We start from the raw sequence: 26702 nt of genomic DNA, 5'->3' as shown, positions 1-26702 counted from the left end.
CATGGGAGGAGAGGATCTCTGTTTTGGGCTGAGAAGGTCCTTCTGGGGGGAAGGCGGAATGGATTTCTTAAGCCATCAAACGCAGCCTGGAGAGGACAGCCTTGGGGATGGCTCCGGGAGGCTGTGTGCTGAGGACCTACGGGACGATGACAACAAGTAGCAAGCAATGCGAGCCAAAATTGTGTTTATGTAGTGTGAGTTTGGATGTTTTATTAATGGAAGTGCTTGGCAGGCACTAGCGATGCGGTATCGGAGTGGTGAGCATCTGCGGTTTGCCTGGGCTTCACCTGGAGCTGTGAGCATCCAGCTCTGCTGAAAATGAGCCCATTCATCATTTCTAGTGTTTGAGACACAGCACAAAAAGGGCAGTTTGACCTAATACTGCCCTATAGCAGCTGCAATTACTGGAGTATAATTCATTTCAAATGGATCCAGAGATTTCTTTCCATTAACATCCAGAATGAAAAAAAAAGAGCTAGTGGGCAGGATTCACAAGGCAGGTAGTGACCAGCCCAACAGTCATCGCAGGTGGAGGATTAAGTTGCATTTTGTGGAGGCAAAGAGCAGGATAGGACCTAGTTGGGCTCCTGTGTGCTTCTCTGGGAAGACACTGGGTTTTATTTCTGGTGTTTAATGATGGTCTGAACCTTGAGTACAGGTAGCAATACAGTGTGTGATGTGATGTGATGATCAAAGGCAGCCGCGGTGGCAAATTTCTTGCAGGAAAACTTGATTCTTGGCTTTTCCCGAGTAGATAGGTTTTAGTTCATAAAACTCAAATCTCTTTGGGGTGGTATGTTGGGTTTGGTTATGTCCTTTTTCAGAAGGAGGCCCACAGAAGACATTTGCAGGTGAGGGAACAGTGGGGCCCTGGAAACTATTCCATTCTCATCAGTTTTAGGCTGTATTGCTGGGTCAGGATGCTTAGAGACTGTCAGTTTGGACAGTTGCTGCCTCAACTTGAAGATCTGGCTGTGTGTATCAAATCTGGTGTTTCTTTGAATTCTTGGAATGATGCAATTAATCAGCAAGGTGGGTCTGAGAAGCAGAAAGTGCCGTTGCATGCTCTGCCGGTCCTGCGGATGAATGCAGCTGGGGCACCACTGCTCCGGAGCTGACCTCTGTCTCCAAGGAGCTTGCGAGTAAATGTACGCAAAGGGAGGGATGGAATTGAAATCTTTTTTTAGTCTGCTGCTTTAATTTTCAGACATCTTCCATCTAACCTCTCTCTGGGAAAAAAACATCTTGATTTTTATTACAAGCCCCAAAGGCTTATACTAATAGGTTGGTTTAGAGCTGGCAGTAATACCTTCCAGAAACTGTCTGCAAAACTATCTGAAGGCTAGACTCTGCCACCACATTCTCAGTATCTCTGTCCTCGTTGGCTTTTTCCATCCCTACCCCCAGCCTGTTCCCTTGTGCTGGAGCTCCAAACAAGACGTGCTTCTGCCAGGTCAGCCTGTCCAGGTTAACTGTTGGACATGGCCAAGAGGGTCTCAGGTCCTGGTTCAGCCCAGGGTTTCAAGTAGCAGTGCAGCGATATGGAGGGGCTCACCTGTCTGAAGAGCTTCCCACCCTTCCCAGGCCATTGCTGTGGAAGATGTATTTCCCTTGGCTTCTTCCAAGATGAATTCGATCCCCACAGTGTGAGTGGTGCCAGGCTGGTGTCGGGCTATGATGGATGGACAGAGACACTAAGCAGTTGGTTAAGGATCCCACTTGGTCATGCCCCTTGGCTCGCTTGTCCTGCTCCCATGCTGAGGACGTGGCTCCTCTGTGGTCCACGTTTCCTTTCCATCATCATTGTGCTAAACTGAAGAGACAGCTCCGTTCAATAATTCATAACCTCACATAGCCGTCGTAATATTTAAAGGAGGGGGAAAACCCCTTTGGTTTGTCCTTCCTCCAGGCTGGAGGTAGAGGAGCAGAAGTGATGGAGGCTGTTGGGTGGTTCCTTGGGCAATGCTGTTTGACTGGATGCAGTGGTAGACACAAATGTCTTCTTGTGGCCAGATGCAGAAGCCCTTCAGAGTGGTAGGGACATAGGGCAGGCAAAAGCCCTCTGAAGGTGTGAACGTTCTGTGGGAGAAGGCTCTGTGAGTGACCTGTGCAAGGGCCAGAGCGAAGGTGCTGGCTGAGATTTTCCTTTTTTGTTTGGTTTTGAGTGTTTTTAAATGATTTTCATGCTCATGTATGGCTTTCAAATGGGAATTGATCATTCAGAAGCTGGTGTGTTATGGCAAATGAGCCAAACTGGCTCTTAAGCAACTTTGTGGTGTTTTGAACAGCTCCCTTCCCATCCGTGTAACTTGGCCTCATGTGGTAATTGTATAAACTATTCTGCTTCCTTTGGCTGTCAGGTGAGATGCTGAATTTATCCCCCACCCATCCAGGCTTATTTTCATTCTTGTACAGACTTTTCTAAAATCTGAGTAGAGGGTGCTGTGCAAGTCCAAAGTGTTTGATTGTTTAGAAGTCACTGGAGTATCTTGTGTTCATTATTTTAACAATTGGAGAGAGGGGTTTATTTTCTCCAGAATCATAAACACAATCTTCAGTGTGTTTTATGAAAACAATAAAGCTAAACTCTAATAACCACACATTTTCCTTGCTTTATGTGCACACATCCTTGGGGAACAGGGCCTCAAGGACTCATCTTGCTCTGCTTTTAACGGAGTTTTAATACGCTCAAGTTGGTAAGTGGTGGAGAGCTAGATTATGAATTTGCTTTGGTACCTAAAGGAATTTTCTTTGCCTTTAAAAATGCTCAAGGTGAGCAAAAAAGGCACCTCTGGAAGAGAAAGCCAGTGACGCAACGCGAAATTTTTAGCCCTGTGATCCAAAAATCAGGCTTCATTTAAATGCTGTCTATTGCAAACTCCTCTGTACGAGGACTAATTAGCTTTCTTGCATCTCTTTCCCATCCTGTGAATAATACTGTTTTCTTTTAGAAGAGATCTGAGGCTCTCAGAGGCAATTTATAAAGGAGGATGCTTTGTTACAGACGGAGAACCAAAGCAGGGAGATGAAGGGACGCTGTTCCTAAAGTATTTAGCCACCTAATGGATTTTTCATTTTTGAGTGCAGAAGTAGGTTAGGGCCCCAGCTCCATCTGCGGTAGTGATGTTTTGATTGAGAACTCACTTAACAAGACAGTTTTCATCGAGAAGTGTTCAGAAATCCAAAATACCATGGAGAAGCTTCAGTTTTGAATGTTTTCTGGGGGAAGGAGGAGGGAAAAATCCCATCTTTTGGCATTTCTTCAAAGAAGAGCATGTGACCGGGTAGGTGTCCACATGTGCTATAGTCACCCTGGGACAGTAAATGTCCGTGGTCTTGGCTGGGCTGTGCCTGATGCTTGTCTTTCACCCTTTCATTGCACTGTTTCTGGGAGGGATAGATGGAGAGGTTATTTTCCCTTCTCCCTCATGGGGAAACTTCCAAGTGGTCTTTTTTCCCCACCACAGACCAGGATAAGGTTCAAAGCCTCAGGAGAGCCTCCTTAGATCTCCACAGGAGCAGCTGTTATGTTCCTTTGTTTTCAGTGTGGTGCGATTTGGACATGCAGGCTGCACCTCTTCCAGAAGCCCCACCAGGGCCAGGTAGATCCATAAATATCTGAATTCATGAATGTCTCTGGGGCGTGTAGCAGAGCCAAAGGTTGAATGGAGGGATTCTCAGTGTCTGCCCAGTGTGGTGGAGATGGGCACCATGAAGGATCTCCAGGCTGCATTTATGGCTCAGCCTTGCAAGCACCATGTGCCAGGAGCAGGAAGCCCAGCGTGTGGGGCATCAGGAGAGATGATCTATGTCTGTAGATCCCAAAGCCTCAACACTGTGAAGGGCTGGAGCCCTGAAGGAAGGCAGACCTCTATGGCTGGTGCACAAATGATCTTGGGTGGTGGAAAGTCGGCAGGGAGTGATGGGGAGGAGATGAAAGGTGTTGCTGCTACTGACAGGCAGAAGATGGTGTGGAAAGGCAGGTAAGTGCCTCTCTTTATGGGAGGGAAGAGCTTTGAGCCAGCACTGGGTATGGACAGGCTATAGGCCCCATGCTTACAGTCCTGGGCAGCAGGAGCTAATTAGCATGGGCTTTAATGCAACGGGGCTGCTCGGCACCATCGCCTTTCCAAGTTAACGTGGACTTCTCACGTCCGAAGTCCTTTGATGCTTGTCTGAGAGTATCAGGGCGCTCTGGTTTCCAAAAGGAGCTCTCCACAGAAGAGTGATAAATGTGTTTAATTTTTGCAGAGCTTGTAGCCTGGTTTTATCCCAGGATCCGTCTCTTGGGGTTTTATTAGCTGATGGTGTCTGTAGGAAAAAGTCAAAGCGACTAGACAGGAACAGCCGTGGAATTGATGTAGGAAGCAAGAGCATGTTTTGGAGATAATGTTTCTCATTCTTGCTGTTTCTACGTGCTGAGTTTAGGCAGCTCATTTCTAGTTTTGCCATAGTTTTACAGCTGCTGCCTGCAAAAAAATCCTCTGGCTGGCTGCCGGCTTAGGCAGGGTGTGAGTTGCACGCTCTGGTCATGATGGGTCCCCTGTGCTGGACCACAGGTGAGGCCCTGCTGGGCTGGAGCACAGGGACGAGTGGATATGTCCTTCTCCCCTGCATACGGCTCTGATAAATCTGGCGCAGAGGAAGGCTTGGCTTGGCTTGGCTTGGCTTGGCTTGGCTTGGCTTGGCTTGGCTTGGCTTGGCTTGGCTTGCTGAAAGCTCCAGGTGGCAGGAGGGGCCCGTCTGCTCTGGGTGTGCTGGTGTGGAGAGGTGATCACCCTGCCTTTGAATCTGGGAGAGAGACAATTTGCAAACATGTGTTGATGCGTTCCTGTAGGAAGCCAGGCACTAAATCATCACCTTGCAGCTTGCATGCAGATTCATCCAGGGAACCTATTTAATTAGGGGATAAATTTAGAAATCAATTATTATTTGCAGAAACAGTTTCTTTCCCTCTAATGAGGCTGCAAGGATTCATCCTCCTCTGCCTCTTTCCCATGACCTTTGTGTATGCAGATCAGGGGTGGAAATGCTCCATGTCTCTATCTGTTTAGGTGGCCTGGGTTTGGGCAGCTGCTGCACAGCTTTCCCCAGAACTCTGTTAGGACAGCAAATGGGGATACAACCATGAAACCATGATGGTTTTGGATCTAATGATGGGAGCACCAGGTCTGCTGTTACTGGGGACATGGATTAGCCTTTCCTCATGGAGTAGAGGATGGCAAGAGATCTGAATTTGATGGGAAGGGGAAAATAAGGATGAAGGGGTGGAATGGGATGATAGGCTTGTTGTTAGTGATGGGAGAGAAGGATGGGGGACAGGAAGAGCCTCATGAAGCATTTCCAGTGATGGGGAATGCTAGGTGACCTGGCTGGGATAGGAGTGGGACCGTTTGGGGTGGTGTGTGTTGATGGTGAGTTGTCAAAAGTTCTGCAAAGCTGGGTTAGGGCTGCAGTGACAGCAAAGCTGGCCCTGCTCTGCCTGTTTGGACAGATGTGGCACCAGCGGGCTCAAGCTACCTCCAGAGCTGGAGGAACTTCTGGGCAAGCACAGTGGCTGGAGACCTGCCTGTGCTGTCACACCCTGGCACCATCACAGGCATCTCCCCGACCCTCAGAGAGGGCTGGCACCCCCCACATGGTGACGGGGGTGTTATGATGGCCTGGCTACCCCCAGCAGCGCAGCAGGGCTTTCTAGCAACCCAGGATTGCTCTCTTATTACAGCAGGCGAAGCACTTGTTGCAAGGCATGGCTAGGACACCTGGTCGAGTGAGAAAGGACCCTGCTTGCGCCAGGCTGGGTGGTGATCATGTTTGTGAGGACATGGCTGCTCCAGGCTTCGGTCTCTGCCACTTCATCACTTCTAATCTCTGACAAATTGCTTAGCTTCTCTTTTGCCTTACTCACTTTTAAATGAGGAAAAATTATTTTGCCCACAGGCTCTGAGAAGCCTCAATAAATTTGGTTACTTTTATTATTTTGGAATTTAATGTCTCCTCATCTTACGATGCCACTTTCTGAGCCCTCCAGCAACTTCCCTGTGCTCTTAGATCAGCTGCTTTGAGTCCAGTTCATTTCAGTGTGAGTCAGTCCAGACAGACGTGAGGATTTTCACAGCTCTGTCTCAGTAAACTCTTTTGCTTTTGGCAGTCTGATGGCTTGCAGCCTCCCACTGCGGCCCTTCACTCCAGGGCTGAGGCAGCCTGGGTGGTCTGTCCTGCTCAGGGGGGGTCTGGCACCCTGGGATGGCATCCTCGGGGAGCAACAGGCTGCTCTTGCATAGATAGCCCTTGCTGTGCTTATTTCCTGCAGAAACCTGGTGGTGCTTGGGCAATGGGACCCTGTCAGTGTGTGCGGGGCCGATGGCATCCCTCTGGGTGCTGGGGTAGATAAACATGCAAGGTTGCTCCTGGGTTAAGGTGTAATATCCTTAGAGAGAAGTGAGTTTTCTGTGAGGTTGCAAGAACTCATTTCTATAAGCAAGAGCTGAATCTGGGGTTTGTGAGCAGCTAAGGCAGAAGCTGGATACTTGCGTGGTACCTTGGGTACCTGGTCTCTGGGGAACTGGAGGCCTTCCAAGGAGCAAGCACTCAAAAGCCTCTCCCAGAGAAGAGGGGAGATCCTTAATCCTTTATAACCACTGTGGATGTCTGCCTTGACAGCAAGGGAAGGGACTTTGTTAGTGTGGGAGCCCTGTCATGCACGTGGATGGGCTCCAGCAAATATTCATTCCTGGTAGCTAATATTTTTACCTTTCTGGGCAAGGCTATGCCCAGAACTTGCGGGCTACTTGGCTTTGAATGCACCCACCTGGTGTTCCAGGTGACACATGGGCTGAAGAGTTCAAGTTATCCACTACCTGCTTTTTGCCTGAAAATGCCCAGCCGGCTCCTCTCCTTTACACTGCCGGCTCTTTCTCCTTGGGAAAGGACATCCACCTCTCAGCAGGTAGAACTGTCCTAGTGTATGTCTCTCTAGAAAGCAGCAAGATCTCCTCTGTCCTTCTTGTCTTCCTCTGCCCATCCCACCACAGCACATGGGGAGTTTCTGCTGGGACCCCCCCAGTGCTCAAGAGCTTATTGGGAGGGGAGGTCTGTGGAGGAACCATTCTAAAACCATTACTTTGCTTCACAGTTTGAGCAGTGCCCTGAGCTATCAAACTACCTTATAATTTTAAGAGGTATGTTTCCCAAAGAGAGACATTTAAAAATGCATAGAGGTTATAAAGCACTTGGCTAGTTTTAATCAAGCTCTGAGCAATGCTCACCCCTCGAGGCCAGCACCGTTCACTCACTCCCTGGCATACGCTGTGCAGAGCGGCAGATGCTGTAAAATGAACATAGCGCTCTGCTTTGTTGTGAAGTCTGCCTGGCTTTGCAATGCTCTTCAAGTCACCTGGATAGGTCACGTTGCCCTTCTGCCACAGCTTGCAGGAAAGAGAAGCACGGTCGCGGCTGCTGGCCTGTGCCTTTGCCTGTGTGACAGTGCTCCGCTGCCCCTCAGTGCCCACCCTGCTGTGCTGGGCAGCCCTCTGCCCTGCTCCACGCCCAGCCCTCAACTCCTGCTGAAACTCAGGAGTTAAAGGAAAAGTCGCAGTTGCCACTGCCACCTGCACAGGGAAGAGGCTGTAGGGGTGGTTTTAAAAAAAATTGAATGTTTTTCTTTGCACAAGCCTTATCTAGAGCCATAATGACTCCTGGGGCTGCTCTGCTGCCAGGGTGTCTGTGTTTGAGGTACTGCTGGCTGTCCTGGAAAAAAGCATCCACACCCCAGCCTCACTGGCAAATGCCTGTGTCAAGGAAAAGAAAGCAGGAGGGATGCAGGCAAGCTGGGGCTGGCTGAGCACCTTCTCTCTTTTGCTGTGGAACTTGGGTTAAAACATTGACAGAACCCATCCGGCCCCATCTCCATGTGCCAGCATTTGCTGCCTACTCGGGGACCGCGTGCTGCCGCTGCGGGCGATGGCAGTGCCATGCCCGTGCCCTGCCTGCCCGCACGGCTGTCTCAGCTGCTGTGAAAAATCAAGCGAGTGGTTATCGCACACAGCAGCTCTTGCTCGGTAGCCTCTGGTTGTGTCATTAGACACTTCAGATCCATTCAGGCTCCAAGCAAAGCTCCCGTGTCACCGTGCAGGCAGTGATCTGTAGTGGTGGGTGACGGCACTCCAAGCACCAGCATCTCGCCTTAGCTGTGCTGTGCCTGGGCTTGAGGATTAAATAGGTGGTTTTTTTTTATTGTCAAGTGCCTAGTGAAGGCTTCCAAAGGTGGTTCCCCTGGATGTGAGGTGGGAACAGACTCTAACAGACTCTCTAAGGCTTTTTGTGGTCCTGCAGGAGCCAAGCTGGGGTTTTCAGACATGCTGGAGTCATGTGTGGGGCTGGGGCAGTGATGGAAAGATGTCCTGTGTGGCAGGGGTGCAGGTGGAGCAGGGCAGACCTGGTCCCTGCAGGGCTTAGGGCTGAGTAGAGCTACTGCCCTGATGCAGCTGAGCTGCTGATCCACTGCTCATAGCTGAATTTTCTGAGGCAGGACATCCCTACTGTCTTCATAAAAACCTGTCACATTTAATCCATCCTTAAAATAGTGATGGGCCAGGTCTGGCAGTGTTGTGTGCCCATTGCCGACAGAAAAGCTTCCTCATCAAAGACACTGAATTCCTTAACAGGGATTAATAGTTGGACCATCAAAAACTGGTGCTTGTGCCTTTCAGATACACTTTTTTCCCCTCCATTTATCAGGTCTATCTCTTGTTGGTTTTGAGGATCTGGAGTAAGTGGGGAACAGAAAACTTTTGCAGCTTTCCTCACGCATCTCTACAGCAGCAGCTTTCATGGACCAGCAGCTCTTTCTCCTGTGACAAGAGGAAAGACTCAGCTCTTCCTTCTTCCTCACACCTTCAGGTGCTCTCTCACAAGTGAACCCTGTGTCTCTCTTGGGTGAGCCAGGAGGATCCAGAGAAGTGGCAAAGCTTGAGCTTTTCAGTAAAACCCCAAAGCACCTCCAAAGCAAACTCCTGTGCCTTGCCTCAGGGGTGGGCATTAGGGTAGGAGAGAGGGCTGCTAAACAAAACCTGTGCATCAAGGTACCATGTTCACACCCATCCCTCTTGCAAGCCACCTCCGCAGGATGCGCAAGAGGGGCTCTGATATTTAAAGTTGCTTGCTTTTTTTTTTTTAAATTATGGCTGCATCAGCCAAGTGGATGACACTGTCAAGGGACTGCGGCTGAGCACCCCCAGTGCTGCTCCGAGCCTGCCTGTCCCATCTCTCTGAGAAAGCTGCACCCAGGAGTGCTCTGCCACCTGCTTTTCCAGACCCAGCATTTCTCATTCAAACCGAGATGACCTGTCGTGTTGAGCTGCGTGTGAGTGATTTCTATAGGACTGGCTTAACATGCAGTAGCGCTGTCTGCCTGCGTGCTGTTGGCTTCCACCGCTGGTCAATGGGAGTCTCTGCTGACAAATAAAAATGGAATTGAATGGAAGGGAATTGAAAGTCAAAAGGGCCCTGTAATAATTTTAGAGTGCCTGAGGCGCCACACTGAAGCCCTGGCATTAGAAATAAGGGTAATGTACTAGAGACTGAATTGCAATCAAAGCAGCTGTAAGAATGTGGAGCGTGTGCTGAGTTTCTTTAGGGTGCGTGAAGCCAGATTATGATCTGTAAGCAGTGCGGGCAGATCGATATCTGCTCACTGACGCATACAGGGACCCTAAAGCCTGTGATTAGAAGGGCCGAAGGGATGTGGAGAATGGTGCAGAGGGCTCCAGAGCCAGGAGTGGGAGCTGTATTGGAGCAGCTCAATCCTCGGGTTGTCTCGAAGCGTTTCCAGGGGCTGAGCCATGCAAGGGGCTGATGCTGTCCACTGTGCTCACCCTGTCTCATCTCATGGACCATCTGTGTGATGATGCAGTCTGCTGACCTCTTGCTGTATTTCACAATAATTACATCTATCTAAAATAGTCTTTAAAAAACCCCACAAATCCCATGTTTATGAATAAGGTTGGTGGGAGGAGGGGAAGAATCCAAATGTCCTGGCTGAGTTCACTGTTCCTGACATTCACTGGAGCAAATCCAGTACCATCACTGGTCCCGCAAGTGTAACACCAGCTCATGGCAAACAGCTGCCCCAGAATTGCTGAAGCCATCGGAGGGTCAGGCAGGGAGATGTAAGGGCTGGCATTGGTGCCTGCTGAATCTGGGCTGATGCTGTGGACCACCCTTGGGACAGCCGGTACAGTGGCATGGCTCAATAGCTTGATGATGAAACGTGATGGCAGCAAGGAAGGCCATTCCTGAGTTGGGACTCACTGTCTGATTTCATGTGCTGGTGGCTGAATTTATCAGCTCGGTGCATGTATTCCCTTACATCCCTCTCGGCCACCATGGGCTCTGTGTGTCCTGCTTTGTGCCACATGCAGGATGACAATCCCTTTTTCTGCAAAGGTGAATGGGCTTGGGAAGAGCACCAGCTGAAGGGATGCCAGGTACCTCTGCTTTGTGTGTGCAGGCGTACCCACAAACCTTGTTTCCACCAGACTGCAGCCTGCGGGGAGCATTTTACCAGTAAATGGGTGTAAACCTTCAAGCTCTCAAGCTGAGATGTACATGGTAGTCTTCCAGCTCTTCAAGAAACCAGCGGTGCTGGTGTTCATGAGGGAAGAGTTGCTGAGGTGCTTTGTGGCTCATCACTGTTGCCAAAAGCATTGGCAAGCTCAGCCTGGGAGTCACTCCTGCACAGGGCAGAGTCTGTGCAAAGCCCTTCCCAGCATTTTCTAAAATGTCTGTGGGAAGGGTTGTTGGCCAGGGCATCATGAACGTAGGAACCACACCTGGTCACAGCTTTCTGTACCCGTGACGCCATAGCAGCAGCGTGGGACAGGGCTGTGTGCTAGCTGCGTCTGAAGGTCGACGTCCTGAGGCTGCATGGAGGCATGTCGTCTGCTCGCAGCAGTGACAGGGCAGGCAGTGGTGCTGGTGCTGTCTCTGTCACCTGCCTTTGGCAGTGTGGATGATCTGTGAGGTGGTGCTGGCTGTGCCGTCCCTGGTGAGCACCCGTTCTCCTGGGAGCACGGCGGGGATGCTCTGCCCCTGTACCTCTCCAGCCTGGCCATGGGGAGAGGCAGGGTCTCCATCAGAACTGAGGAGGCTTTCTCATCTTTTGGGTTCTTGCTGAGCTTGGGATCTTTCCTCACCTTCAGTTGTGTTGCTCTGATTGTCAGGGACCCTTTGGTGGCACTTTAGCTCTTACCACATTTATGCAGTCTTTGAGGTGGCGGGACCCAGGAGCATGCCCAAAGTCTGGCTTCTTGTTCTTCTTCTTCCAGGTAGTTTGAGCAAAACCTAAAACCAGCCAAACCTACTTTACTGTAAATCCCTTTTTTCCCATCCAACATCAGATAACGATGCTGCTGGCAGAGCAAATGAGATGCAGAGAGAGAGCCCGAGCCTTCCCACAATGTTGGTGGGGTGCCCCCTGGACCACCCCAAGACCGAAGCTCCCTGACACCTCCTCCATGCAGCACCACCCCCAGACATGCACCGTGTCCCAGCAGACGTGCACAGTGCTGAAGCCACCCCTGAAGTGCCCTGCAGGTGCAGCACTGTGTTCCTCACAGACAGAGGCTTTGAAAAAAAGATGATCAGAGGGAGCTTGTAATCTTTTTTTCCCCCTTCTTAAACTTCTGAGCTTCTCTGTTACTTTTTACGATCTGCAGCTGCGTTTGTGTGTTGCCCTGGGGAGTACTGCCAGTGGAGCAGGGAGTAGATGTAGAAGGCAAGGAAAATGTTAAAAAAATGAGCAGAGGGGAAGGGGGGGAAAAAAAAAACCAAACCAAAAAAAAACCTGTGCTAATGATTGGGATAAAAAAACCCCACCACATTGCCACCAAAAGACCCAAACCCTTAGAACTGTTAGGGCCTGTTTGACTGCAGAATAGTCCCCTGGGGAGCATGGGGGAAGCCCCATTACTAGAGTCATTTTGGAGCTAGTCTGCACAGAGCGCGATAATCTATTCCGCAGGGAGCAATCCTGTGCTGGCAAGGGCACTGGGGAGAGCTCTCTGTTTATGACTTTCTGCATAAATTTGGTTTATTAGCATAAGTGGTAGCTAGCACCGAAGAATCTATAAACTAACACTTCACAGAGGTTGGTGCCTCTGGAGAACATTAACTCAGAAGAGCCCCTGGACTAATAGCAGGAGAAATGGGGTTGCAGGCTTAGGGGTGACGCATGGGCAAGAAGAGGACGATGCAGTTACCAGTGTTGGCTTTTTATGGAGGACAGGATTGTGTTTCTGAGTCTGCTGTAAAAGGAAATATAATCGCTAAACAGATCTCCAGCTTTTCCTCTGCCAGCAGATTAAGATGATGGGCTGTGCAGGTGAGCTGATGAAAGTCTGGCTGCAGGGTGCAGGTCCTGCTGGGATGAAGCAGGTGGGGAGGAAAAAGGCAGGAGGAGCCTGGATCTGTGCACTGGAAATTACTCACAGGTTTCTCACCCGTCATGCCAAGGGTTTGATTCTTATAGTAGAAGTGTCCAGCAGGTCCCAGGGTCTGAGCAGCACTGAGGAGCAGAGAGGAGGGGAAGCGCAAGGAGGGTTTGGTTATCCGGGGGTGTGGAACTGTGCAGGGATGAACTGCCACAAGCAAAATGGCTTATTTTAATAATGACCTTCAAGAATTAAATAAAAATACAATAATCATGGTAGATTAGCAAGAACAAGCCAATTAAATATAAAACAGGCTTTGTAAAACGCCATGACAGATAAGGCAGGGCTGCAACCTCCCGCATAACTGATGAATGTTGAAGCATTGCATAAGGTCGGGGGGGGGGGGGGGGGGGGGGGGGGGGGAGGGCAGGGGGGAGCCAAGTGAATATTTTGAGCCTGGCAGCCTGCCTTGGAGAAGGCAGAGGTGAAAAGGCTATCTCTGCCAGCTCTCTGCTGTCAGTAAAACGGAGCAGGAGGGAACGGAGAGGAAGGAGGAGGTGGGTAGGGTGGCCAGGAGCCCGAAGGCATAGAGTAACAATCCTCCAACTTTAATATCTGCTGTTTCATTTTATATTCATCATGTCAGCATAATCTGCTTTTATGGGAATCGTCTTGGTTCCCAACCAAATGCATTTAGGCCCTTTTGCTTTTAAGTTTGATTGTAATACGAGTTGAAGACTTCAATGAAATGTTTATATGTAAGGATTGTAGCAACAGGGAAGGGAAAAATGGAATTAGATAATCAGTCTGAAGGGATCTTGCTGTGTTTGCTGCTGTCCCCTGCCCCCACCCTTCTCCTGGGCAGATGACCTTCAGATGGGCATGAGCCCAGGTCAGGATCTGACCCCCCGGAAACATTTTGTTTGGATTGTGTGTTTGATTTCCAAGGAAAATGCGGAAATTGTAGTTTTATGAGACTCAGAGCTTGAGGAAGGGCAGAAAAGGCTCTAGTGCTCTGTATGCCCTTTCCTCAACGCAGACCATCAGCAGGTGCTGTCCTTGGGCTCAGCTGAGCTGCGTGACGGGAGATGAAGAGCAGGTGTGAAGAGCTGGGGGCCACAGCCAGGTGAGGCTGCAGGGGAGACATTTCTGCTCCTGTTGCAGGGGGAAGAGGCTCCTCAGGTCCTCTGCTCTGGGACAGACAAATGCCAGACTCTTGGTTGGGGGGAAAAGGGGTCTGGCTGGCTGCTGCAAGCGTAGAGGACCCTCATCATCCCTTCTCTGCCGTTCTCTGTTGGGTGCAGTGAGCAGGTAGGAAGATGGCGTGGCAGATGTTTTGTGGTCTGTTTGGCTGGTTTACTCAGTGTTTTACCCATGAATCTGTGTTTAAGCCCCAGTGGAGAATTCCCCATCTGCTAGATGCCAAGGTTTTAAATAGCTATAGGCTACAAATGCTCTTCCATTGCTGCCCATTTAATACCTTAACTGTATCTCGTTCTGTTTTGGTGCAGAAATGCCCTTGATTTGTTCCAAAAGTATTTGAAAGCTCTGATAACAGGCAATCTTGCTGCAGACTATTGCATCCTTTCTGATGGACGGGCTATTGCTGCTGTAACTGCTGTGTAGATAGTGGAGTGACAACGCGTGTCTAGTGCAACGCAGGCAGTGTAATATTCATCTCAAGTGCATGAGGCCACGAAACTTCCCCGTGTTTGGATATCGAACGGTTCAGCAGCTAACAGGGCTTGAAAAGGGTGGGATTTTTATGTTTGTTTTTCTTGTTTTGTGAGCAGCAAATCTGATTGGAGGCTCATGATGTCCCAGCAGTGGTGGGAGTAGTAGTGGTCAGGTATCCTGCAACACGGGCTGCAGGGATGAAAAGGATACAGGTATTTATAAATGTGTAGTAAATGATATCCAGGCTTGGCAAGTCAACTTTCGTCAGAAATTGCCTTGCTGCTGCGTTTGCTTAAAATTGTGAAATGAATGTTAAATTGAAGTTTCTACTTTTGGAAGAGACCTTTTGAAAATGAAACAGGCTTATCTTCAGTCTAGGCTAAAATCCAAAAAATTGCTTATATCTCAGAACTCCTCAGAAGTGTTCTCCGTGATCCTTTTAAACATCCCATGCAAAAATGTGTGCGCAAGGGGAAAAAATTGGAGAAAGTTTGACTCTGAAGGTTTTTTTCCCTGCTTCCGTAATGTGAGGTAGCCTTTGGGAACCATAGCAGCGGGGTCCTGGCAGCACCCACATCGAGTCTGTGCTGTGGTCTAGGTGATATAACCTCCCTTTCCTGAGCCCTTTGGGAACGGGTTGCTGCAGGGATGTGTGTGTGATGAGTGTGTGATACTGTAAATCATCCTCTCCTACGGGTGATGGTCCCTCTGAACAGAATTAAGATGGCTTTGCGTAGCCAGAGGCCTGTGTCTCGATGCTTGTGTCTCCCATGGCCTGTTTGCCTCTTCGGAAGAGCTTGTGATATCTATCCCAAAGCCGAGTTAGTGCTTTTACTCCTAAAAGTAGCATTTGCTGCTATTTTAATTAGAGAAGGAGATGCTTTTCAGTACAGACCCTTGAAGTATTGCTAGGAAGATGACTGCAATTAAACAGCCCTGATATTCCTCTCATTTTGTCCTTTCTTTTACCACTTTAAGCTGCCTGCTTTAGTCTTGTGTCTCTCATCTCCAAAGAGGCTAATTTCATTAGATTCCCAGGTCTTGCACAGGCTGCTGTCCTGCAGCATGAGCCATGGGGATGGCTTGATTTACAGGGCAAGGAGTGCAAGCAACACCTCTTGCTACTGATTTGCTCCAGCAAATGGCTATTTCTATTAAAGGAGGGAAGGGATTATCAGGAGCAACCTTATTGCAATGACAGGGATGTGACAGGGAGTTCACGTGTTCCCTCCGAAGTGCAAGCATGGGCTCTTCATGGATTCCACGCATGGTCAGGAGCTGTTTAGTTTTTCTTCTTTGACTGCTCAGATGTGCATAGAGATATGGATAATGACTGGCACTGTGCTTGGGAGGGCAGAGATAATGAGCATAGCCCTCCAATTAGCTTCAGGTGACAGGGCAGCTGGCTCAGGTGTGTCAGTAGTGTAATTAGTGAGGTGCTGAATCAGGGAGCTGGCTGGTGTAACCTTGTCCCTGCTGTCAGCAGGGCTGTGGAGTGGGGGGAGATCCTGCAGGACCAGGGGTGTGATGGGGACTTCTCTGTGAGCAGGGGGTGCTTGGCTCCATTTTAATCCATGGTGGAAAGCCAGGAGCTTGCTGCTGGGAAATGTATTGATTTGGGGAGTAAGAAAAATTGTTCCTTAAGGATTGGTATGTTTTTTTTGCTGGGTGGAGATGTGGGTCTGTGGAAGTGCCTGGTCTTGTAGTTTGCATGGCTGCTCGTGAGCCAGCACCCAAGTGTCTTGAAACATCTTATTCTGAAAGCTGTGGGTGACTCCTCAGGACAGCCTCAGCTGGGTTTCGTCTCCACTGGAAGCTGGAACTGGATGTGCTTTTGCTCAGCTGGGTTCAGGAAAATAAATGCACAATGCCCCTGCTGTTGCCTGGCTGCCTTGCCCGCAGGGGAGCAAGCCCTGTCCTCCCCACTGACCCTCTGTGGCCAGGCTGTGAAGGAGGACCTTGTCTCTCTTCCCACCGTGGTGCCAGGGAAACCCAAACTTGTGCTGTTGGCCTTTCTGGAGCAGACACTGTGCAAACAGCAGGTCATGCTCCGTTATAGCCGCTCACCCTTCCCAGATAGGAGGGAACTGAATTTGGGTCTCTCACAAAGCAAGTGTTTGCCGAAGCTGTGGGCCCAGTGACTAAGAGGACCTGACTTTCTTCCCATTGCTTATATTTCAGATGGAAAAACAAACACAAAAGAGGTGGTGGAAGGAGAAATATTTTGGCTCATTTTATGCTAGTATTTTTTTTTTTTTCGGTTTTGATTCGGCTGCCAAACTGCCAAATCCGTTCTTTGCAGAGATCCGTTTAAGACTTGATGGGCAGCTGTGGAGCTGTCAGCACTGCTGCCTGTGTCTGCTGCTGCCTGGCCAAGGCACGAGCTGCAGCTGAGGCTTGGAGCTGCTGGCTCTGGCTGTGCTGGGGCTGTGGATCTCAGCTGGCTTTCGCTTACAGGGTGCCTAAGCCCCTAATTAGTCTGATGTGGTGCCCTAAGTCAGGGGAAGCTGCCACAGTGGATGTTTGTGCTGGGATGCTGTAATCGGGGCTCCCAGGGTGCTTATGCTATAAATCAGGACTGGGTGGGATGTGACACTAACAGAAGGCTGCAGAAGACCACTGACAGGCGTGTGACCCCAAGGTCAAGAGGAATTTGTCAAGCCCGGTGGTCATTTCTTCTTGCCAGTGCTCATTAGTGTGTGCTGGGGATGCCCCTGTTAAACACAGCTGTAGTGCTACCTCGCAACCTGGACGAAGTTTTCCATTGTAAACACCAGCAGAATATGTACAAATGCCTGTGTTTTGGCTTGCTGGGCACCAAGTGTCCTTCCTCCACCCTGTGCCGAGCAGCAAACCTCCCTTGGGCTTGGCTACAGATCTCTAGGAGCTTCTTCTAGCCTGTTTGCTGGGAGAGCTATAGGAGGTTAAAGGAACCTTGTCAACATATTATTTTTACAGTTGTTGCCTTTCCAGTTTAGAAATCCCAAGGCAGTTTGTAGCCCCTTGGTTTTTATTAAGGAAGATAACTATTACTGTTCATGTGTGGGGGAAACAGCAGACAGAGGTCAAAAAAAACCCAGTGCTCAAGCTCATCCTGTAGATCAGAAGCAGTACTAGTGGTAGGGCTCCAAAGTCCTGATTCCCTGGACTGCTAAGAATACTGCCTTTTAGCATCGTGGAGAAAACTGATCCTCAAGTTGTGTGTTTTGTCCCTGCAGAGATGTCGGGGACAGTGGCTGACATTTCCCTGGTGCACTGGAAGCAGCAGTGGCTGGAGAATGGTACCCTGTACTTCCACGTCTCCATGAGCAGTGCCGAGCAGCTCTCCCGAGCCACCCCCCCCACACTCCAGGAGCCTTCGGAGATAGTGGAGGAGCAGATGCATATTCTTCACATCTCAGTCATGGTGAGTTAAAGCTGCCAATGGCATCAGAGGGCACAGAAGACTCTCTGGGATGGGACAGTAGCCAGGTCGTGGTGGGAGGGTGGTGTTAAGGGGCAATGTGATGAGCCTGGTTTGCAAATGTCTGTGTCCCTTCTTGGTTGGGCCTCCAGAGAGGGAGAAATGTGTTTGAATGGGCCGGGAAAAAAGAAAAAAAAAAAGTTGTTCTTTTTAGAAAATGAAACTAAATAAAACAACAGACTGTAGGGAAGAAGCTGTTGGGAGGGTGACAAGGAAGCTTGTGATTCCTCCTGCATCTGCTGGCTACTGGTGAGGTGTTCCTTGCCTTGCTCTTGCCTTTGGACATGTGCACAGGCAAGATTTTGGGCATGGACTTGGTCATTTCTTTCTGAAACTGGATTTTACCTATTGAGTGAATATGGGCTGAGGCATGATCCTTCTTTTGCAAAGGATAAACCTGACTTAAAAGTTAAAAAAAAAATAATAAAAAATGTTCCATATTGCTTTGAATGTCTCCGTCCCGGGTGTTGTGTGACCTTTTGTTAACAGATCATGTATGTGCTCTGTTGCCTTTTAAGTGCTTGAGTGCCTTATTGAAGCAGTTGTCTATGTATTTGGATCTGGTCCATCATTCCTCTGTGCTTTGGAGCCCCATCTGTAAAATGGGACTAAATATATTGTCCCTTAACTCCTCCATTGGGATAAACGATCCCATCAATAAAAGAAAAAAAAAAACCCAAAGCTAGGTTTGTAGATCCTGTGTCACCTATTTGCCCAAGGAAAATCTTTTATAGGAATGGGGGTTCCATTGCAGCAAAAGGTGGATTTATTCATCTCCTGGAACCAGTGTGTCATCTCCATGGGTTCTGTCCTTTGTTTTGGCAGGAGGAGCAGAGGCTGCAGAAAGCCTTTATTTCTTCCATTTGAACAAGCAGCTGTTGGCTTTTACAACTTAAACCTGTTTGTTTGAGTGTCTCAGCCCTTGCTAGTGGGGCTATAGGTTGGGCAGTGGGTGCCTGTGAGCACAGAGAGGGGCTTAGCATTAAGGCAGTTAGGCAAGATAAGATGCAGGATGGCAGAAAGGAAACAAATTGGGGACTTCAGCTTACTGGGCTGGCTAGGGAATGTTTTTATGTCCTGCTAAAAATGTCAGTGTGATGGAGTATTGGGGCCCGGGGCAAGAACGTAAAACTGGTGCACTTAGAAGATGAACCTGAAAAAATAATTGAGAGACAGAGCAAAGAATGAGGACAGCAGAATGCAGGTCTGGGGTGTGGAAAGCTCAATCCCTGGTCTGAGTGTGGGATTGCTTGGCTGTTGTTGGCAAACCGGAGCCACAAAGCCGTGGCCCGTGGCTGCAGGGCAATACTGGCTCTGGAGCCTGGTGACTCCTGCGATTGCTTGAAAAGCAGGTGAGCTTTAGTGGGGAGAGATTCAGTCTTGGTCCTCAGACCTTGCTGAAGCTGTTCTTTATAAAAAAATGTGATGATTGTAATGGATTGCATCAGAGAGAGAAAGTTTCTTTGAGAAATTCCTGCCCGTAGCCTTCATTTGCGGCACCTCAGAGCATAGGAGCAGCAATGCCGGTGGGCTGGAGCTGGAGGTATTGCTGTGCATATCACAGCAGAAATGTTCCTGCACTCCAGTGCTGATTAAGTGGTTAAGATTGGTTTTGCCGCATCTTACTGAAGCCGATGGCATGGGAGCATCTGTGGCTTTGTTGTGAGGATTGACTCATGCCCTGACCCTCTCCTGCCCTTCTGCAAAAGCAAGAAGTTCCTCCTGCACAGAATGAACCATAATTCCATTTTCTGTATCAACTTTGATACTACTTGCAATGGGAGCAGAGATTCCAGACAGGGATGTTGGGTTCAGGTTGGGGTCTGGGCTGCACTCGTGTCCCTGGAGAGGAGAAGCCCTGTGCGTTGCTTCCCTGGGTCAGGACTGCAGCGTAGACTTGAAACTTTGCCTAGTTTTTTTTTTTTAGAAGATTCATTAACTTTTTGAATGAACCTGAGCCAAATTTTGAGTTACTAGCAGAGGATAAATGTGTGTTTTATTGAGTTTTTTTTTTTTTTTTTTTTTTTTTTTTCCTTTCAAGACCACATGGAGTTCTGTAGCTAAAGTAACACGGGGCAAAAATCTTAGGTGGAATATTTAATCCGAGTCCCCAGGCTCTGTTCAGGCTGCTTTCCCATGCTGTTACTTTCCTCCCTGGCCCCAGCGACATCACATCCCAGGAGCCCCTGTCACTCGAGCCCTCCTGCCTCCCCAGCAGCAGGGTTCCCCTGCTGTGCCCTGCTTGGCAGCCGCTGGATTGCAGCGTGGGGGGCTGTGGTACCCCCTTCCTGTCCTCCCCTGTGCTCCCTGTGTCTGTATCCCTTCTCCTGCCTTGAGATGCAGCTGGACATCCCCGTGTCCACCTTCCCGGCCCTCAAATGCTTTTCCTTCTGCATCCTACTGTAAAGCCCAATGTCTCCTGCATGTTCTCTATAGGCTAAAACACCATTCCCTGCGCAGGAGGAGTTTCAGCCCACCCCAGCGCTGCCTTGGCATTCAGGGTCGGTGTGCCCCGTTCATCATCAACCAGCATCTCGCTACGGGGGACAGGAGGAGACATGGGAAAGTGCTTCCTTCCATCTCCTTTAAGTGGCTGTAACACGCACTTTTACCTGTTTCCTCATCCTCCAGCTGAGTTATAGAAAGCCGAGGAAGGTTTGCCTGGGGGATCTCGCTAATCCCCCGCTTAGGGAGTACTCTGGCAAAGCTTTATCAGGCAGCAAGACATCTCCAAGCTGAGCTCCCTGTGACTGGAACGTTGTTTTGGATTTCTGTAAATGTTTATGGCTTGGCTGGCAGCTCCTGCTCTGCCTCTAAAGCCAGGACCCCCTCTGCGCTGCATGGGGGCTCCGCTGGGTGTAAATCCTGGCTTTACTCCCCCTCGCAGTGATTTTGGCTGTCAGTGCATGGCTTTCTGGTTTGCGGTGGCTTTGCTTCCAGTGCAGCAGGAAAGGACCCATCTACGTCTGTGGCCCTGGGACAAAAGCACTGGGTGACCATAACCCTCTTCACACCTCCCTTCCGAAGCTCAAGGGCATCTTTGACAGCAAAATAATACTTTATTTTTATTTCTTTTTTTTTTTCCTTTCCTCACTGTTTTTTCTTAATCTCTCCCCAATGAGACATAACATTAATTACTGCAGTTAAAGGGAATTCGGTCTCCATCACTCTCTGCCACCCCTTTCCTCTTGGCTTGAGCATCTGAAATTTGTCTCCCAAATGAAAAGAAGGGAGAAAGGGAAAAAACAAATATGCAAATGCTAGATTTTATTTATTTACCTTTTTTTTTTTTTTTTGCGCAGTGTCAAGTAGAAAGGAATCAATATTTTTGTCATTACTCCTGTTGTGTTTTCTCCCCATATCTTAGCTGTCATTTGGGTTTAATTGTGTTGTTTCCTCTTGTGTGGAAGTAAATCTTATCTGTTTTGGATTAAAATTCAATGAAGGTCACAGCAGCTCGAAAACTTACCAGGCTGCAGCAATTAATGTTCATTTGGCTTTGATAAATTGGAATGTTCCCCACAATAGGACTGGAGTGGATTTCAGAAGCAATAATTCTTCCATTAACTCAATGATTCCCTGCGTGACGGAGCGTCTTGTCACTGCTCTGTTTGTCATCTGTCACTTCAAGGATCTGGGCATATGCCTGATATGATTTATCATGATTATTGGGGCTGCTTGTGTCAAAACATTTTAAACCACTAATTATTCCAGCCTTGTAAATTGCTGTATTTAACAAAACATAAGAGATATTTATTCTTTTGTTGTTCCTCACCATCTTGTGTCCCTGTTCAATTATTGCTCTGTGTCGTGGTGAATTCAGAGCCGGGACCATGTCCAGCAGCGTTCACTGTAGATGGGGACTTATCTTCTGGGCTCTGGGGAGGTGAAGGGGTGGGTATGGGTAGGACAGTCATGTTTTATCTCTGCGTTGACCTACCTCGCAGGCCTTTGGTAGGGCCATTGCAGCCAGAAGCTCCTCCTGGCCCGGCGAGTGCCAGGGATGCGCGTTTGGGAAGAGGATGCAAAGCCACATCTCATTCTGCTGGTGAGGGGATGGGTCTTTCTCCCTGAAGCCTGTGTGAGTGATGCTGGTAAAACCCCTGGTTGTGGGATATCAGAGCCAGGACTGTGGGGGGGTGTAAATGAGCTACACACTGCCTTTGCTCCAGCTCCAGCGGAAATAAGGTGGGCTTTTTTGAGAATGGTAACACACAGAAGCCTTGTTTCATGTTGTACCATCACCCTGCAGAGAAGCATATCAGTTTCGGGCATAAACAGTGACCAGACCTCATCAGGCTGCTTTTTTTATATTATTATTTTTTACTTTTATTGCCTACTTTCTGCTGGCTGATACTGGCAGTAGACAAGTTATCTCTTGGTTTCTAGGTCTCCCAGAGGATTTTTTTAGCTTTTATTTATAAGTTTCCTTTTTTTCTTCTTGTTCTTATGCATCCTGATGTTTCCCTAATGATCAGCCATTGGTGCTGTGCTCCATCAGCCTCCGAGTTGGGTATAAAGCGTGCTCTTAAATGCTTCACTCTGATTTAGCATCCTGCTCTGAAGTGGAGCTGGGGAGGGGTCCTGTGGGTCTGATGTACTGTGCAGGTGGATGGTGGCGAGCACCGTTTCTCGTGGCTGTCTCGGACTGGGGCAGCTTTCTAGTTCCTTAAGCACTGCTGGAATAGAATATCCAAGAGCAAGTGAGGTTTTAGGAGCTGTTGCTGTCTCCTACCTGAAGCTGCTGTCACCCAACAAGAGTGATGACAAATGCATTCATCTCCCCCCCCCCCCCCCCTCCTTTTTTTTCCCCATCATCTGTGACCCATATCACAACTCTCCCTCCACCCATGCTCTTCTGCCTGTGTTTCCTTGGGGACCCTGTGTCACATTAGGCTCTTGGCTTTCAGCTTGGCTGTGCAAAGCGTTGTCTGTGGGTGGCATCGTGCTTGTCCTGCGTGACGTTGGGGTGTGATGACAGCTGTACCTGGTGGAACGAGCCCCATAGTGCTTTGACTGCCTTAAACACAGCATCCAGCCAGCATGTTGGACAGGGTGGTGAGGTCTTCTCCAAACCGCTGTGCAAGCCCAACTGCCTTTCTGACTGCCTGTGCTGGCAGGGGTTACTCTCCTTCCCACAGATAGATATAACGTTATACCAGTGCAATCGGGCTTATCTTGGCATGTATGGGAGGGGAGAGGAGGCCGAGCTCTTTGCAGAGCTGGGACAGTTCCCATCCTTCCTAGCAAACAGCTTTCTGAGGGATCACCCCAGGTCCCATGGGCTTCGGACACATCCATGTGCGGGCTCGGTCATCTTCGGCATTCCCCTCTGCTTGGCCATCATGAGTGGTGTCCTGTTTCCCTACTCAAATGTATTTTGTCTTCCCTGATGCAAAACCTCCCATTGGTTTTAATTCCCTCCTGACCGTGTGCTTGCAGCTTGCATGGCACCATGTCCTCTGGGATAGCTGGGTGCCCTGGTGGATACAGAATGTTGCTTGAGCCTTACTCTGGTTCCTTGCACTGTGTCTTGCTGATAGCAGCATGGGAGCTTCTGTCAGCCAGCTCAATTGGGGGGGGAAAAAAAAAAAAGTGATGTACATGAGTAATGATGTAGTGAAGAAGGCACAACATCTGTGTCATCATTTCTGCACCAGGAGGTCAACCAGATTCATAAAACATGCCCTTCCAGCTTGTGATATGTTTAGGAATTAATTAAGGTAGGGAGAGAATTGCTGCTGCAGCAGATTTCCTTATCTGAAAGGTATTAAAAAGCTAAATTGATCTCCAATGAGCTGTTTTTATTAAAAAAAAAAAAACAAAGCAAAAAAGCAAAGCCCTAAAACCTCTAGAGCTGGGTTCAGTACGTTGCTGTTTGAGAGTTGCGTCACTGCTCCTCACATGGGGAGAGGAAAAGGAGATGCCCACCCCCATGTGCAGATGGACCAAGCATCCCCAAATCCCCAGGAGGTGGATGGGAGGTGCAGGCTCTGTGCTGGTGAAACACCAAGCCGGTAGCCCCTTGTCTGGAGGAGTGTCCCATCAGCAGTCCTCCCCAGTCTGCTGAAGGTGGTCCTAAGCTCTTCCCCAAGCTGCTTTGGGGTGGCCAAAGGGGCTGGTGGGACCTTTGCTGGGTCTGGTGACCCAAGGCAGTGGGGCTGAGTGCTTGCAGACTGTTAATCTGGGGACTGGAGCTCAGCATAGCTGGAAGCTGAACTTCCCCATAATAACCTTTACCTGCCCTGTGCTGTCTGGAGCACCTTGGGGACAGCAATTAAATCATGCATGTGCACGTGAACCAGCGCAGGGGGGCTTGCTAGTTGGTGACACTGTTGGTGGTGTCTGCTCTTTCCCAGGGTGGGGACATTCTTTGGCTTCAAGTTCCATTACCATAATGAGCCATTAACAAACTTCTTGTAGCCTGGGAGAAGCAGCCTCTTTCATTCACCATCCTCCTCTTCTCCGCTCCCCTCCTTTGCAGAGATGATCCAAAACGGGGACTAAATGTAGTTAACGGTGTGCTCTTGTATTTAGGGAATTCATTTGGGAGGGATTTGTCTTTAAAGTGTCACTTTTGTGACAGTGACACCTGTTATGTTAATAATTTTTCACTAATCTCTCTGTTTTCTACCTTAGCTACTGTGAATACATTAGACACTTTATAGCTTTCTATCTAGCAGATTTTTTTTCCCCCCACTGTGTTAAAATATGTAACTGGAGTGCTTGATTTGCATCTCTGATAAAGCAAGGCTGAATAAATACTCTTAGTTCATCTGAACTCATCAGTAAACCAACTTTCTTGTGTCATCCCCAGAGCAATCAAAGTTGGTACTGGGGGAAAAGCAGCCATAGGAGGTGTTTGGGAGGGGTTTGTTTTTTGCAGATGGCATTGAATGTGTGGGAGGGATCTGCACCCTTAGGAAATTCCCAACCTCGACATGCTGAGAAAAGAGGACAGCGGGTAAAAAGAACTCACGTTGGAAAGGTGGCTGGTATAGTCAGGGGGTGCTAGAGCTGGAAGGAGGATGCTGGAGTGGGGAGGAAATGGAGAAGAGACATGGAAGGGAGGTTTCAGAAATAGGATGAGGAGCATCGGAGCAGCATTAGCTGGTGGCTCAGGGTGGGACACGCAGCAAGGCGCTGTGTGCATCTGTCTTCACCCCCGTGGCGCATCCCTCTGTGCTGCTGGCGACAGCATCGTGTATTTTTATTGCGCGGTGCGCTGGGCTGCGCAGGGAGTTTGCCGATTTCAGATTCTTGTCTTGAACTTGTTCCTTTCCTTCCTCCTCCTCGTTCTTCCCCTTCCCACCATCTGTCTGGGAGAAATACTTGTGCATCTACAGCGCCGCGGGGCGTAGCTGGTAGGTTGACCTTTTCTCAGTGCTTTTTCTCTCAGCATGGGCAAAGCAGATGGAAAAGCCGGGCTTCGGTGGGGTAGTTCTGCCTTGGCTTCTGGCTTCAGAGGGGTCAGAGAGGAAGGAGCATCCCTGTCCTGCACAGGTCAATCTCACCGAGCTGCTGGGCTCCTGGAGAGAGCAATTCCATGCGGGAGCCCAGTGCTAATCCTGTGTGTAAAGTGCTGAGAGTATTTGATGTGTACCTTTGAAACATTGACGTAAACACAGAAATGCTTTGCAGCTACCAGCCTAGATCTAATCGCTTTCAACTGCCAGGCTCAAAACTACATATGGTGTTAAAACTGTTACAAAATGTTAATGCAGGAACGGGCCTGTGGTTGCTGACACCGCTCTGGGTGGCCCGGTGGTGGCTGGGAGTGGGTGGCCAGGGCTCCAAGGTAATTGCTTATGATGGGGAGTGTTTTCTCAGGCTGCAGACCTCGCCCTGCCTGCTTTGGGGTGCTCCTCGGCCGGGTGATGGGGTGTTGGCAGGATGCCGTCCCCTTGCCGGGGAGGCTGTGATATGGTGGGACATGGCCAGGGATGCCTGGCACGCTCTTTACCTCCCCGCAGGAGTAGCATCATCTCCAGCTTTCTGCCGGTACAACGCAGGCTCTGACCCTGGGGATGCAGAGAGATGGGTGATGCTCCTGGTCCTGGGGTTTGCTGCTTGTTGTAGCTGCAAGGGAGAGGCTGTGGACGTGAAGGCTGGATTGGCCTTCAGACAAGGAGAGAGGCATCTGCCTTTTTCCTTCAAACTTTGTGTTATCTGCAGATCTTGCTTTTCTCGTAGTTATTCTTGTTTGAATGCAAGTTAGAAAGGTTTGCATCAGTTAAAACGTTGTTGGTGTTGGGCATTGGCTTATGTACAGGTGAACTGTGATGAACCTGATATGAAATAGCTTAAAAGTGGTTGTGAAATATATTTACTTTATACAGCACTACAAAAGACTGAATTTTTGTTTGGTTGGCAAACCCCAAAGATGGGAGTAAGTGTTAAAGACAGGATGAAATGCAATATCGTATTTGTCCCCAGAAATATGATGTTCGCTTTCAGTTTGGGCTTTTTTTTTTTTTCCCCCCATTTAAAAATAAATTGGACTTAGTTTCACAAGGCAACGTTATACTGTGAAAAGGCAGAGCGTTTTTTGTTCAGGGAAGTGTCAGAATGAAATGTTTCTATTCTTCAACACTTTCCATATCCTCCCTAAAACCACTTACGCTTTATTTTCAGCTGATGCGAAACTGTCTAAGCAGATAAACCATGCCTTGAAAAACCTTGCCAAGCTCTTCATGGAGTAACTGTGCCTAAACCAGAGGAGATGCAGTGCTGGGGGGGAAGGCGGTGTGGGCTGGTTGATCACCCACCAAGTGTCTCCAGCCTCTGCAGTGCCTGGCCCTGGTGGAAGGGATGCTCAGATAGCCACCAGGATGAAATAGGGGGAAGAAGCTCATGCAGATGTGATTTTCTTTCATCATCGTAAAGCTGTTAATATAGCAAAGGACTCTTTTTATGTGTGTCTGGATCTTGCTGCTGTAGGAAGTTGGGCAAAATTCCCACCGGCTTAATTGGGAGCAACATCGGGCCAAGTGTGGTTATTTTTACCTGTCACTGCTCCCACTCCGCCTCCTCCCTCCCACCTCCATCCCCCCAGACAAGAGGGAGTGAGCTCTGTTTCAGCCTTCAAAAGGTCTCTGCCAGCTCCGAGCAGCAGCCTTGTGTTCACGATG

The 26702-nt window shown here is 49.1% G+C and overlaps 1 protein-coding gene across 1 annotated transcript in view; it reads left to right on the top strand.

The window, feature by feature from the left end:
- Positions 1-26702, top strand: part of ASTN2 (astrotactin 2) — a 366433-nt gene that overhangs the window by 39886 nt on the left and 299845 nt on the right. The window contains exon 2 of the mRNA XM_080402294.1: positions 17327-17514. Coding sequence (XP_080258420.1) covers positions 17327-17514 — 188 coding nt within the window. The remainder of the gene's footprint in view (positions 1-17326; positions 17515-26702) is intronic.

The sequence above is a fragment of the Falco punctatus genome (assembly GCF_963210335.1).
Source record: "Falco punctatus genome assembly, chromosome: 9".
NCBI classification, from domain to species: Eukaryota; Metazoa; Chordata; class Aves; order Falconiformes; family Falconidae; genus Falco; species Falco punctatus.
This window is presented reverse-complemented; position numbering and strand designations above follow the sequence as displayed.